Below are 14,177 nucleotides of genomic sequence, written 5' to 3' on the forward strand. Positions count from 1 at the left end.
GGCAGAATTTCATTTTGATATATTTCATGACTCAAATTCAGTGCTGCTTTTTACGAGTTCATTGTTTTTGTTATTTATTTTTTATGTTTATTTAGTGTATTTATTTTATATACTATTTTAAAATCATTTACACTTTATTAGGAACGCTTTGCTAGTACCTGGTTGGACCCCTCTTTGTCTTCACAGTGGCCTGAATTACGCTGTGGCATTTAAATGACACTCATTTATTATTTAGGGGCCCAGTTTGTGCCATGAAATATTACCCCCACATCATCAAACCATCACCAGCCTGAGCTGCTAACACAAGTCAGAATGGATTCATGTTGTTTATGGTGAATTCTGACCTGATCAGCCGAATGTTGCAGCAGAAATCGAGACTCGTGGTTTTCCAATCTTTAGTCAAAATTTGGTGAACTCGTAAAAACTGCAGTTTCCTGTTCTTAACTGACAGGAGTGGCATCAGGTGTGTTCTTCTGTTGCTGTAGCCCAACTTCTTCGAGCTTTAAGGTGTAGTGCTGTCAAAGAGTTTGGATAGTTTGGTTACAAAAAGGTTAATTGAGTTACTGGTGCCTTCCTATCAGCCTATCAGTTAAGTAGTGCGATCATTCTCTTGTCACCTCTGGCACCAATGAGACATTTTCTTCCAGAGAACTACTGCTTACTAGATATTTTCTCTTTTGCAGACCATTCTCTGTAAACCCAAGATGGTTGTTTGGGGAAAGTCCCAGTAGTTGAAGACACCATGTACACAGACCAGCCCATTCCTTTATGTTAATGAGCAGTCAAACAGATGTACCTAACAAAGTAGCTGGTGAATGTGTAACAGATTATAGACCCTGAATACTTGCATTGCTAGTACCGCTGAATAACTCATTCAAGGTATACTTTTTGTTTACTTGTTTTCTAAAACTTTACTGTAAAGGTGACTTTTCATTCCTCTGAAAAATCAAATATTTTCATAATGCCAGCATATTTGCTTTTTGAAGCTAGCAGGATGATATCATTCTTAAAGCTGCGAGACAATTCATATCAAAGCAGCACCTTCCTTCTAATGTGTTTGAAGTCGAATATTTCATTCAGCCGACTGCAAAGGGATTTCAGTGTTCGCCTGGCACTGTTTTTATTGACAATTTTTACTGTGGATAATGTTTTTTATGTATGCCTCCATCCTCAGGCATGAAAAGTGACACTAGACTATTTCTTTCTATGTTAAAACCACTGTCAACCACATCTGATATAACTACCAATGTAACAAACTGCTGCTGCTTCCTATGCAGATGAAATCCAAGTTATGTTGCAGTGGTTATTGTTTTACTGAATGCTATAAGTTTAAATGGAGAAAATGTAGCCGAGGTCATTACTCAAACTAAACGAAAATAACCAACTTCAAGGATCTTTGTAATTTCTGTGATAATTCACAAAGCTTAAAGAAGTTATACCAAAGCAAGTGGCAATTACAATTCTCCATACATGTTAACCTGCACATTATGGTAATTCCTGCGTGTATTTTAAAATAACACAATATTAAAAATCCCATATGTACCCATGATTTTCTTTAGGGTTTGTTCAACAAGTTAAAATGTACCGAAGTAAATCGATGTGGCCCCTTTCATGTCAGACAGGCTGTCATAAAGCTCCTCGACTGTCAATTTATTTGTGCATCCATCCTTTATATTACAAGTATTTTGTGGCCGCAGACCAATATTGTCACTGAAAGCTGTGCTTATTTCAATCTTACTAGAAAACTGCTGCTAAACTGCTAGTATTTGATGGTAAACTGATTGGAGAGCAGGGTGGAAGGCAGGTTGCTGCTGACTGTGCTTTCACTGCTCTAAAATCAGTTTCTAACCATGCTTTGTGTAGGAACACAGCTAGCATTAGCAAGTGAACAGGCTTCAGTGGTTTAGCGTCATAACAGAGAAGTTTCCTGTTGCTAGCCCTCCTTGGTCAACATGTGTGATACAGAGAAGATGGGGCATGTTTTATTTCTCATTTTACTTAAGGAATTGCTTGAAAAAATCCTCCACTACTTGTAGTTTTCAACTATTAATAAGTAATTGTTGGTAGTATATTAGATATGTATATAACTATACTGGTAATACGATTTTACAGTTCTTCATGATTCACAATTAAATGTACAGACTTTACATACAGGTACACTTCTTGCACTGAGTTAAATTATTTGACAGATCACAGAATAGAGTATAGCAGGTTTGAAGCTAGAACATCGTACTTCATAATTCAGAAAGAGCAAGTTATCAAAAAGCTTGCAGTATGTTATTTTAAAATGCTGGACGGTGGATAAATATTGAAACAAAGGACTTGTCAGTCTCCTGTCTCATGGTTTTTGTATTTTTTGTTGACTTTAACCACTGTATTTGTTAACAACAACATCTGTTAACTACAACATCACTGATTTATCACACGTGTGTAGGATATGTTCCCATGTGTCAGAGGGAATAACAAAGGACACCATGAAAAATTAAATATGGGATTAGTTGGTCCTGAAGCCTCCAGGTATTTTACCTATTTGGAAATCATTGCAAAACTGAGTGGGGTATTGGAATGCACCCCGATATCAAACAGATGGGGCCTGAGCCACATGACCTCCTCTCCTCCCTGGAGACCTGGAAAGAAGACAGACTACACAAACACACAAGCAGCAAAAATCAAACACCACTCACACATAAAGGAGAAAGTAAACAAACAGAGGGACAAGGATAGCATGCATACAAGGGGCAGAGAGATGCTAGAGGAGGCTGAATTTCTTTGAGGACCAAAGTCCAAATCCAGAAAGAATGAGGCACCAATGGCTAAGGAAGTGGGAGGCCAGCACAGAGAAGAAAATATTACATTGAACAACACCGTGAATAAAATGTCTATTGTCTCATAATTTTCTGTTTTACTAACATACCATCTTTGCTGTTTGTGTAAAAAGTACCCGATTTAAATCTTTAATCTTCCTTTCTGCAAGCCACATTTTCCAAGTGACTTCAACTTTTTTTATATTGGCAGAAAGACTGCAAACTGAAAGTGTGCTGCATCATCAGGGTCTGTGTACACGGTAAATTTTATTTGGAGCCCTAAGCCTCTGCATGTTTCTCTCCTTTGTTTACTTATGTCACTTTGCTCCTAATCTGCCATGGTGAGAGTTGCGTGGGCTGGTGAAAAGCCTCAGTGCTCTTGAACACTGGTACTGCGTAAAGCAGGAAAGTTGTCTGCTACCTGAGTTTGAACTAAAAACTCCTTCAAACCAGAGTAACCGAGACTTGCTACAGTAATTCAAACTATGCTTAGCACTGTTGTATGGTTTTAGAGTTTGTAGAATAGTGTAAAGTATTAAACAGCATGAAATATAATAATGATAAACTTAACAATTAAACAGCAATAGATTCACTTCCACTTAGATGTATTCTTTGATAGATGGTGAAATCTGGTTTCCTGTTGGATTCAGCACAACTGGTAGATTTGTTTTAACTCTATATTAAGATAGTGGTTAGATGGGAGTGTAATGTATGGAATATTCCAGTGGGAAATAAATAGCAGTCTTTGAATATAAAAAACACAAGCCTAATTTCTCTATATTAAAATGAGTAAAGAACATGGTAGATAAAACACCAACAGCTCAAACAAATATGTGTCAGCCAGAAACTTACTTTTTTTTATCAGTGGAGTAAAAAAATGACATAGCAGTTTCAATTCCCTGTAAGATGAGGTTATGAGTCATGCATTAAAAATGATTCTAAATACACAAAAATGAAAAACATGAAAACTGTTTACTCAGCTTACCGAGACATAGCCTTTGTTAATGGGTCAGAGACAGAATCTGTCATGAAATACATCAAACTATTTTCGATAGTTTGTATTCAAGCTAATTTCCAAAGACAATAACTAACTGCTGCCACTGCCACAAGATGGCAGTAATTTACAGGATGGATGCAAACAAGCACCATGAGATGAGCACAGATGTTGAGGTTTCACTTTGGTACATTTTTATTCATGTCGGTTTTTATATGTCACTGGGCAAGCACTGTTTGACTTGCTTGTCCTAACTAAAGGTCTGTGAGTTAAACTGATATTGAATTTATTTGATTTTTTCTGCCTGCAGTTGACCCCATTACTCCACTTTCTATTACTTTGTGCTCAGAAACAAGCAGTGACAGAATTATGTACATTTTTAACTTGATGCCTAATGTTTTCAAAGTGGAAGCTCGATAAAATTTATGTAAAGTTAAGAGGTCATTTAGATGTGAGGGTACTACAGAAATTAATGTAATAAGCCACTTCACACATTTGAGGTTATAAGGAGCACTAAATACAATCAGAATGCATTACAATGCATTACAATATAGAACCTTTATTCTGTTCATTTCACTTAATAAGTTTTTCTTAAACTTCTGCTTTTCTATTTCTACATGTCATCTTTAGGTTGTGTAGATGACACTTCCACAGAGTTGAGGTTTAATCTTTATTTTTTAGCAGTTTTGTTACCTAATTAATGTGTTTTTGACGCTGTTGAGTAAGTGTTACTTAATTGTGAAAACCATATTCAACACTATCTCTAACTATGTATAGTTATCATTCCGACTAACTGAGCTATCCATTTCATAAGCTGTGTTCCTAATCTTGCATAGTATAGATCATATAATTTTTTAATTTTTTTTGTGGTTGGATTCAAATACTCTTTAGGACAGCAGTCCCCAACTTTTTTCGCGCCACGGACCGGTTTATGCCCGACATCACGGACCGGCCTTTTAATGTGTCGCGGATAAATACAGCAAAATAAAACTAGTACCGGTACCGAAAAAAAGAAGATTCATTCATAACACACGTGAAAAGACCCAGGAAAACCACGTTAACAATAAAAACGATAACAAAATAACGCTGAAAACCGCTAAAAACCCTGAAAACCATACATTTCACACCTGAGCCTCAACTCTCGCGGCCCGGTACCAAACGACTCATGGCCCGGTACCGGATATACTCTACGCCACTATTAATAATAGCCTTATGTATTTGTGCAGTGACATATAGTCATAAATGGTACTAGTTGGATACTTTTTAAATGTGATAGTTAATTTTTAAGCTAGAATTCATTCATCTGCACCCTGTGGTGGTAGAATGGCACTTTTGTGTTAATCATTCTCTTCTCTTCATCTTCTCTGTTTTCCCCGAAGACTCGGTGGCATGATAATTTCTCATTTGATTCAGTTTTGCCTGGCAGAAGGGAGCTAAGCTCACTGATAAGATCTCCTTAAGAACCAGACATGTTGTCAGTAATGAAGGGAATTGCTTTGATCCGTCGACAAATAGGTCATTTAGACAGTGTCTGGTTTCTGATGCCGGATGATACAGTCATGACTCTCTCTCTTGTTCACTCCCCGTCGCTGCCTCTTTCTCTCGCCGATATCACTTTGCTGGGAATTTCTCTACTAGTCTCTCTCTTGCAGAAAAACTTATATAGGCATTTAACACAAACTGCCAAGACAACAGAGGAAAGAACCGAGGAAAGGAACAAAAAAGACAAAGAATGAACTGAACAGTTTTGGATTATTATTGATACTCCAAAAACTAAATCCATTCAATATTTAATATTGAATGATGTGTGAGTTTGTATGTTTATGCGTGAGTGTTTCTGTATGAGGTACAAGATAGTAAGTGTAGCAAGATGAGAAAAGAGTTTCTCCTCTTTTCATTAAGTAAACTAGAAAGAATTTATACAGTTATGAGAAGCTCTTTGTGTTCACTTCATGTCGTGCTTTTTTCAACACATTCCCTCCTCTTCTGATGTAAAATGGCAGAATGACAGTGAGAGCTGTTTGCAAGTTAGATGACATCTCGCCTATCACAATATTCTGGGATAGAAATAGGGGAATGATAACATACTTGGCAGAATCTTTGGTATCCCTGAAGACGTTACAGCTAGCCCTAGTATTGTAAGAAAAATCACATTTTTTTTTTAACTTGGGTCTCATTAATTAGGAATGCGTGGATTTTTCTCAAATAGGGTAACACGTACTCATTGCCTTTATTATATGCAGACCAATCAACTTAGCCTGCATAGTAACCCTCAAAAGGCCTGTACTAAGCCAGGAGTCCAAAAATTGGAAGCAAAAGAATTTTCAAGTCTAAACCTTTCTTGAGATCATTAGCTGGCATAAACAAAATGTTTGAGCAGTGGAGAAAACACAACTGTTCATGCTTGAATCCTCAAATGTATGCCCATGCAACCATGCACAAATATTTGGTAGAAACAGATGAGGATAAGGACTCTGGCGTCATCCCTCAACAGTCTTAAACGTGTCTACGTGAACGTCGTGGGCGGGAAAGCTAATTGGTTGGAATGACTGTGGAAACATGCAGCTGAATCCCTGTCTCCACCCCAAGCAGGACGACTTGGAAACGGGTGGGAAATCAGGGGGGCGTGGAAAACCCAAATGGAATTATGGAGAGCTATCACTTCCTAACTGGTGAGGATTTATACACCACTGCCAAGGCCAACGGATTGAAGTAATTTCATTTTTCATGCATGGCTTCTGTCCCCACAGAGACCTGAAGCAAAGAGAGAGAGTGATGAGAGAGTATAGCAGAGGGGAGAGATGAGAGGAAAGAGAAGTGGAGATGAGAAAGAGTGACTTAAAAAGGAGAAGGGAAGGCAGAGAAAAAGAGAGACAAGGAGAGGGGAGGAGAAAAGGGGGTGAATTAAGAGAGGAAGCACTTTGGCAGTCAGATGTGTAATAATTGCTTGTATTTTCTAATGCGACAGGAGAGGTATAGCAGTCTGCGTGCTGCAGTGTTTTTTTGCTTTGGCTGTACCAGAGGGTAATGACAGTACATTGAGAGTTCAACTAAGCTGCTAGCTGGATATTTGTTAGTTTGTGGGTGTTTAACGGCTAGAGTTTCTTTGAAGTAATAGCAGTCAATGCCTGCAGCTCGTTAATTATCATAGCTGTCAGCAGTAATTCACAGAGATATGTGCAAAGCATTCTGACGTTCTCCTCCTCCTATTCCCTAAAGAAAGCACACACACGTACATGCATGCACAAATAGCATTAGTAGGCTGGTATGACAGTGCTTCTCGCATTAGAGGGAAGCTGTCTATAACTGATCACATTTGTTTGATTAGAAAGACACACCTCTACCGGATTCTTCAACCAGAAAGCTGAGTATAATGTTAATGCGAATATAGAGGAAGGGAACGGAAAAAGTTCTAATAACAGCTTCGATAATGGTGACAGGTTTTTATTCTACCTGTCGTAAGAGTCAGGATGACATCTGCCTAATACTTTGTGTCCTTCCCTTGTCCTTGTTAGTTGCTTCAGCTATTTTCTCAGCAGGGCAGAATTCCTGGTGTGTCAAAAGTGTAGCTAAATTGGTTCCTTGAGTGGTGAAAGACGGAGACAACTTTGGACAGTCTTCCTCTTCTGGTGCACTCAGGCTTTTCACTGAAATAGTCAATGATTAGAAGAAAAAGGGTCGACCATTCCTGCGCGTACGCATGTGTGCATGTGTGTGTGTATGTGTGTGTGTTTGCCTGCATACCATAGAAAGTGTATGATTGATTAATTTTGATACACCAGCTGATTTTTCGGGTTGCCATGTCGTTAATGGACAGTAATGGGTTGCTTGGAGTTTTGGACTTTATTTGGACAATGAATTGAAGAACTCCTCCAAATGAGTCCCAATTACACAGCTCTTCAGTCCAAATCACAGACCTAGCAGTGCACTTAATGCACCTATTAGTTGCCTATCTGGCAAGGAAAGCTAAACCAAAATGCAGGGCTATTTTTTAGAGAACGTTTTACTTCCCTTGCCCCACAGTTATTAGATGCATTTCATCAAGTGTGCACCTTATTTTCCTCTGGCCTATTTTGGCCTCTGCAAAATGTGTTTATTGTTATGTTTGCTGTTACCTAATTACCCATCACTTACAGAGTCATACTTTCACTTTCCTACGTAATAGGAAATTCAGATTTTTTTTCTTCTTTTGACGAATCTAAATTCTTCCAAACAGAATGCACAGCACTCCCTGTGGCAGCACTAATGGAATCCTTGAGTACCTAGAGGTTACTGTAGAAATGCCAAGCTTTGATATGTGTGTGTTTATAGTTATAGCACTCATGATGTGAGGAAATTATATTCCACAGCTTGATGAGCATTAGGTTTAAGAATGTAGTGGTTAAGGGGAGAGAAGCAAGGTTAAACCTTCAGGCAGGGTCATACTATAAAATATCAGTGAGTGCAGAGTCTGACACCTCAGAATCAGCTGATTTCTGTTCTGTCTTTAATATAAGTATCATTCAATGATACCTAATATGTTGTGGACAATTTTACTTTCATGATATAAAAATAACTGTAAATATTGCAGGCAGCTGTTTTTAGCTAAAAAGACTAACCCTCTGTATGTGAACTATTGCGTTGATGTCAAAGACCACATTAACACAGATTCTGCATATGTTACTGTGACTTTGCTCCTTACTCCATGGAAACATTATTACTTTACTTACAATTCAATCCACTATACTTAGCTACATCTTTAATACAATGATAGGAAGAAATGCCTGCCAACATCCAGTTGAAATTGATGTGAGCCTCCTCTGTGGTGTCAATGCAGTAACACAAAGGGCTTAAATGTTTCCTGCTTTGACTGTTACATAGCCAATGACTGCTTCTTAGATTGAATTGGAGATCTGCCATCATCCCAAGTCTCAGACACGAGAAATTAATGTGAGGTAATATAATGTCCCCACGGGTGATGAAATGTCATCTCGATGTCAGTTTCTTTTTTCTCTGATTGTGTGTCCTTGCATGTTTCCAGTGAATAATATACAATAGATGGTTTTTAAAGAACTGTATATCATAAATCCTTGAATAATAAACACCTCACACTCAATACTGTACAAATAGAAGTAGGTTGCCAATGGAAACTATGTTTTTTTTAGTGTAGCTTCCTGGATGCAAGAGAGAAATAAAGCCATAAAATCAATCAGGTTAAAGAAGCTGCAGGGATTGATAAAATGTAGTGTGTAACTGGGATTGACTGAGCATTCCTTTTTCTTTGTTGGGATGCAGATTCGTTCCGACCAGGACCAGGACATCTCAATCCGGTACAGCATCACTGGGGTGGGAGCAGATCAACCACCAAATGAAGTATTCAGTATCGATCCTGTGCTTGGAAAGATGTTTGTCACCAAACCTCTTGATCGAGAACATCGCTCTTCATATCACGTGAGTGTCTTCTTCACACAAAATTGTGATGGATGGATATCCAGTTTGCACTTTTTCTTTACATGCAACATTATTGGGTAATGTGAAGAATAAGAGACTTTGGTAATTCATCAAAGTCACATCCAGTCAAATTACTGTTCTCGTGGCATGGTAACAGTAGCACATGGCAGACTCACAGAAAGATGTAAATACCTGAACATTTAAGAATAGAAAGTAACACTTACTGCCCATTAAATTAGGTATTAACTCTGCTTCAGATAACATTTGGTTCCACTCAAAATTAGAGTTAAATTTACTCTATGGCCAGTGTTAACCTTTCAGTGTTAACTGTACTCAATTTAGTGTCAAAATTGACAACAAAATGTGTAAAAAATATTTAACACTGAGGGTTATTCACACATTCAGAGTAATTTGATTACACTTTATAGAGCTATTTTTACTCCAAATTTAGTTTAATATTAACACTCTGATGTGTAATAATATCTCTTTTTTATTTCTCTGTAGTGTGATTTTTTCATATTCATCTTATGATGCTATATTACTAAATAACTGTGATCTATCCTACATTATGGAAATAACAACAAATATATGTCAGCGGTAGTGTCGTGGATGAGAGAAGGAGGACCCAAACGCTGGACTCACAGGCAGGTAGGTGAAGGTGGATGTTTATTGCCGAAGGAGCGAGCAAACAGTACAGAGGGAGGAAATGGCTGGCTGGCTGGCTGACTGAATGAATGAATGAATGACCAAGAGACTGACTGACTGAACATACAGACGACATCAGACTTACATCATCAATGACCCGACACTGAATGGGTAGCACAGAGGGCTTAAATACACAGGCTGGTGATAATGATGATAATGAGGGACCAGTGAGTACACAGCTGAACATAATGAACTAATGATAATGGGAAGAGGACTGAACATAATACACACAGACCAAAGCTAACACAATAAAACAGGAAGTGGAACAGGCAGTAGATAAACAGTGAGTGTGAACTGAAAACACTGGGTCACCGACCCAGGAACCCTGACAGGACCCCCCCCCTCCAAAGGCCGGCACCCGACGGCCAAACGAAAAAGAACCAGAACAGGGCGGGCGGAGGGGGCCCAGGACGGAGGGACGGAGGCCACACAGAGACAGTTCGGGTGGGTGGCCACGTGGCCCGAGGCCGAGACGAGACAGTTCAGGTGGGCGGCCACGTGGAAGGCAGCAGCGACCACTGAGCCGGTCCGGTGGGCGGCTGCGGCGGTCGAGACGAGACTGTTCCGGTGGACCGACCGTGCGGAAGGCAACGGCGGTGACGTGGACACAGTTCGGGAGGCCGGCCGCGCGGAAGGCAACGGCGGCCACTCAGGCGAAGGCGGTCCGGAGGCCGGCCGCGCGGAAGGCAGCGGCGGCCAGTCAGGCGAAGGCGGTCCGGGGGCCGGCCGCGCGGAAGGCAGCGGCGGCCAGTCAGGCGAAGGCGGTCCGGGGGCCGGCCGCGCGGAAGGCAGCGGCGGCGGCTCTCCAGTGTTAGGCGTGCTGGCCATGGCCCGGTGGGCACAGGACCAGACGAGGACGAAGGCTCTGAGGCTGGAGCCGGACCAGGCGGAGCAGAAGCAGAGGCCGACGCCAGACCGGGTGACGTTGAAGGCGAGGCAGAGGCCGGGCCGGGCGTGGGTGCAGCCGAGGCAGAGGCCGGGCGTGGGTGCAGCCGAGGCAGAGGCCTGAAGCTGAAGCCTCTGGCTGGAGACAGGCCGGGCCAGCGGGTGCGGAAACCCCTGGCTGAGAAGCAGGAGAGCTCACAGCTGGCTCTGGGTGCTGTGGCTGCAGGTCCGGGAACCGAACAGGATGGTGGACAGGGGACTGGGAAACAGGAGGTGACTGGGGGACAGGAGGTGAGGGAACTGACTGGAGGGAAAGCTGAACAGCAGGTGAGGGAACTGACTGGAGGGAAAGCTGAACAGCAGGTGAGGGAACTGACTGGAGGGAAAGCTGAACAGCAGGTGAGGGAACTGACTGGAGGGGAAGCTGAACAGCAGGTGAGGGAACTGACTGGAGGGGAAGCTGAACAGCAGGTGAGGGAACTGACTGGAGGGGAAGCTGAGGGAGGAACAGAGGCAGGCGTGGCTGACGACGGAGCTGAGGTTGGTGTGGCTGATGGCTGAGCTACAGACTGGGCTAGACGGGGAGATAAGGCTACGGCCTGGGCTAGTAAAGCTGGTGCCTGAGCAGGGGACACTTCAGCCAGCCTAACCAGGGATAAAGCTAGTGCGTGAAAGGCTGGATCAGGTGGTGGATGAAGTGGTGGACTGATTGGCTCTTCCGTGCCTCCAGAGCGTGAGGGCACTGGCTGGAGAGCCCCAGCTGAGTCTCTAGGGGGGTCAGGCCAGATCCTGGCCGCCCTCAGCCTAGGCGCTGGGACAGGCACGGGAGGTGGCTGGGCACCTGTCACCCCCACCCGAGGAACAGAGGTGGGTGTGGAGGTATACGGGGTCACAGCTGCCCTCGTCCTGGGTGCGGGCACAGGTGTGGGTGTCGGCTGACTGACAGGAGTGGAAATGATGACTGGGTGAGTGATACTGACAGGTGTATCTGGCTTTATTCTGGTCCTTCTGCCACCACTATTTACAGTCTTTGACTGAACAGTCTTTGGGGGAGCAGAGCAGAAAAATTCTTCCCAGTCCACTTCATCCTCTAGGAGGGAAACATCCCATGAATCAGAAAAGGGTCTATTGTGTGTTTTAAGTGGATAATCAGACGGTGAGTGCGAAAAACAGTCACTGGAGCTCACCATCGGGAGATGCTGGAAATAGTCCTTGTTATGGCGACGTGTGCGCCGCTTTCTCCGGGAAGAGGCAGTGGGCGGGGTACACAGCCGAGCCTCTGGCACGGGAGCCTCCATTGAGCCGAGGTGGGAGGCGGAGCCACCGTGCCATGGCGAGGTTGAAGGTCCGGTGAGTAAAATGGCTGGCGGGCGAGCGAGGAGCGTAGCAGCGGAAGAGCGAGCGGCCGAAGCCTGGCCTGTGACGCCCACTCTCCGCGGCGAATGCTCCGATGCAGGTGAGGCAGCAGGTGGAGGACCGCGGCGTCTCCGAGGCCCGCCCAGAGCCAGGCGAGTCCCCTCAAAGACGTGCTCCCTCTCTGAGAAGAGCCGCTGTTTCCACCTGAGCTTCTCCGCCCAAATGGAGAGCGCTGCGTCCTGCCGCTCGAAAAGGTCCGAGTCCGCTGGGTCCACAACGCGTGGTCGGGTCATTCTGTCAGCGGTAGTGTCGTGGATGAGAGAAGGAGGACCCAAACGCTGGACTCACAGGCAGGTAGGTGAAGGTGGATGTTTATTGCCGAAGGAGCGAGCAAACAGTACAGAGGGAGGAAATGGCTGGCTGGCTGGCTGGCTGACTGAATGAATGAATGAATGAATGACCAAGAGACTGACTGACTGAACATACAGACGACATCAGACTTACATCATCAATGACCCGACACTGAATGGGTAGAACAGAGGGCTTAAATACACAGGCTGGTGATAATGATGATAATGAGGGACCAGTGAGTACACAGCTGAACATAATGAACTAATGATAATGGGAAGAGGACTGAACATAATACACACAGACCAAGGCTAACACAATAAAACAGGAAGTGGAACAGGCAGTAGATAAACAGTGAGTGTGAACTGAAAACACTGGGTCACCGACCCAGGAACCCTGACAATATACAGGTTAAAGTAACAGCATTTATTATGTTTCTCATTTCAGTGTCATTTAATTAACGTAACAAACCTTTACAATTCACAGTTCTATGATGCTCACTAGAGAAAGCAATATGACATTTCCCCAATGTCGTAGTTGTTTGCAGAAAAGTAAAAAAGTTGGTCAGGGATGAACTGTATGATGTACCAAAGACATAATGGGCCCTAAAGAGTTCATCAAGGGCTCCTACTGAACCTGTCGCTTTACATGGAAGTGCATGCTTCTCAATCACAATGAAGGTGTGAATGCTGCTTCTTGTGGATCCCTGAGTAAGAAGGTAGGACTGACTGCTTCGAGTGATGTTAATAATAATAATAATAGACAGGCTTCAACCAACATAATTAGCAAACGTACTCATGGGCAAATAAATAAATCGCTCTTGTAATAACGATCGGCAAAAGGCTCAACCTACGTCGATAGTCGATATATGCGTTCAGTCGCCCAACCTTACACCACAGTCACCAGATCTCAGTCCAATAGAGCACCTTCGGGATGTGGTGGAACAAGAGAGTCAGATGATGGATGTGCAGCTGATAAATCTGCAGGAACTGTGTGATGCTGTCTGGACAATATGAACCAAAATCTCAGAGGAATGTTTCCTGTATCTTGTTGAATCTGTACCATAAAGAATTAAGGCAGTACTGAAAGCTAAAGAGGGTCCTTCTAAGGATTAGTGAGGTGTAACTAATAAAGCGAGTAGTGGGTATATATTTATCAATCAATGCTCTTATTCACTTCTCTCCAGAGAATTAGATACTTTATGCTAACTGTATTATCTTTTGGCAATAAATTAGTCTTATATTTAGCTTACAATCATGAGAGGAATATTAAATATTGTAGTGATTATTAGCATCAATGTCAGCCTGTTAAGACTAACATTAGTTCTGTAGCTAGTGACTATTGATATCGGTAAATTCAAGTAGGACACATACTCTGGTTGTCTCATGGTGTGTGATTGATGCTTTAATGCTAGAATGTTTGTTTAACTTGTACATAACAGCATTTTAAGAATGTTTTTTGGCCCGATGCACCATGTAAAACCATCTTTTTTTCAATGCACGCTGTGCATTTTGATAAAACACCAACATCTGCACTACCTCATTTGAATGAAACTTTCATCATGTTGAGCCTCTCCTGTCACCTTTGTGCTGTGCATGCTGTTCTAGGCATCGAAAATACGGAACAATCAGAAAAAATGCATTTCATTTGGAAAC

General features: G+C 42.5%; 1 protein-coding gene across 1 annotated transcript in view; it reads left to right on the plus strand.

Moving 5' to 3' along the window:
* LOC146684705 (cadherin-4-like) overlaps window positions 1–14,177 on the plus strand; it is a 254,586-nt gene that overhangs the window by 194,713 nt on the left and 45,696 nt on the right. The window contains exon 6 of the mRNA XM_085444974.1: window positions 9,073–9,228. Coding sequence (XP_085301100.1) covers window positions 9,073–9,228 — 156 coding nt within the window. The remainder of the gene's footprint in view (window positions 1–9,072; window positions 9,229–14,177) is intronic.

Source organism: Copadichromis virginalis, linkage group LG20, assembly GCF_057382275.1.
Source record: "Copadichromis virginalis isolate Kocher_CV1m ecotype Utaka linkage group LG20, C_Virginalis_male_GT1.1, whole genome shotgun sequence".
In the NCBI taxonomy this organism is placed as follows: Eukaryota; Metazoa; Chordata; class Actinopteri; order Cichliformes; family Cichlidae; genus Copadichromis; species Copadichromis virginalis.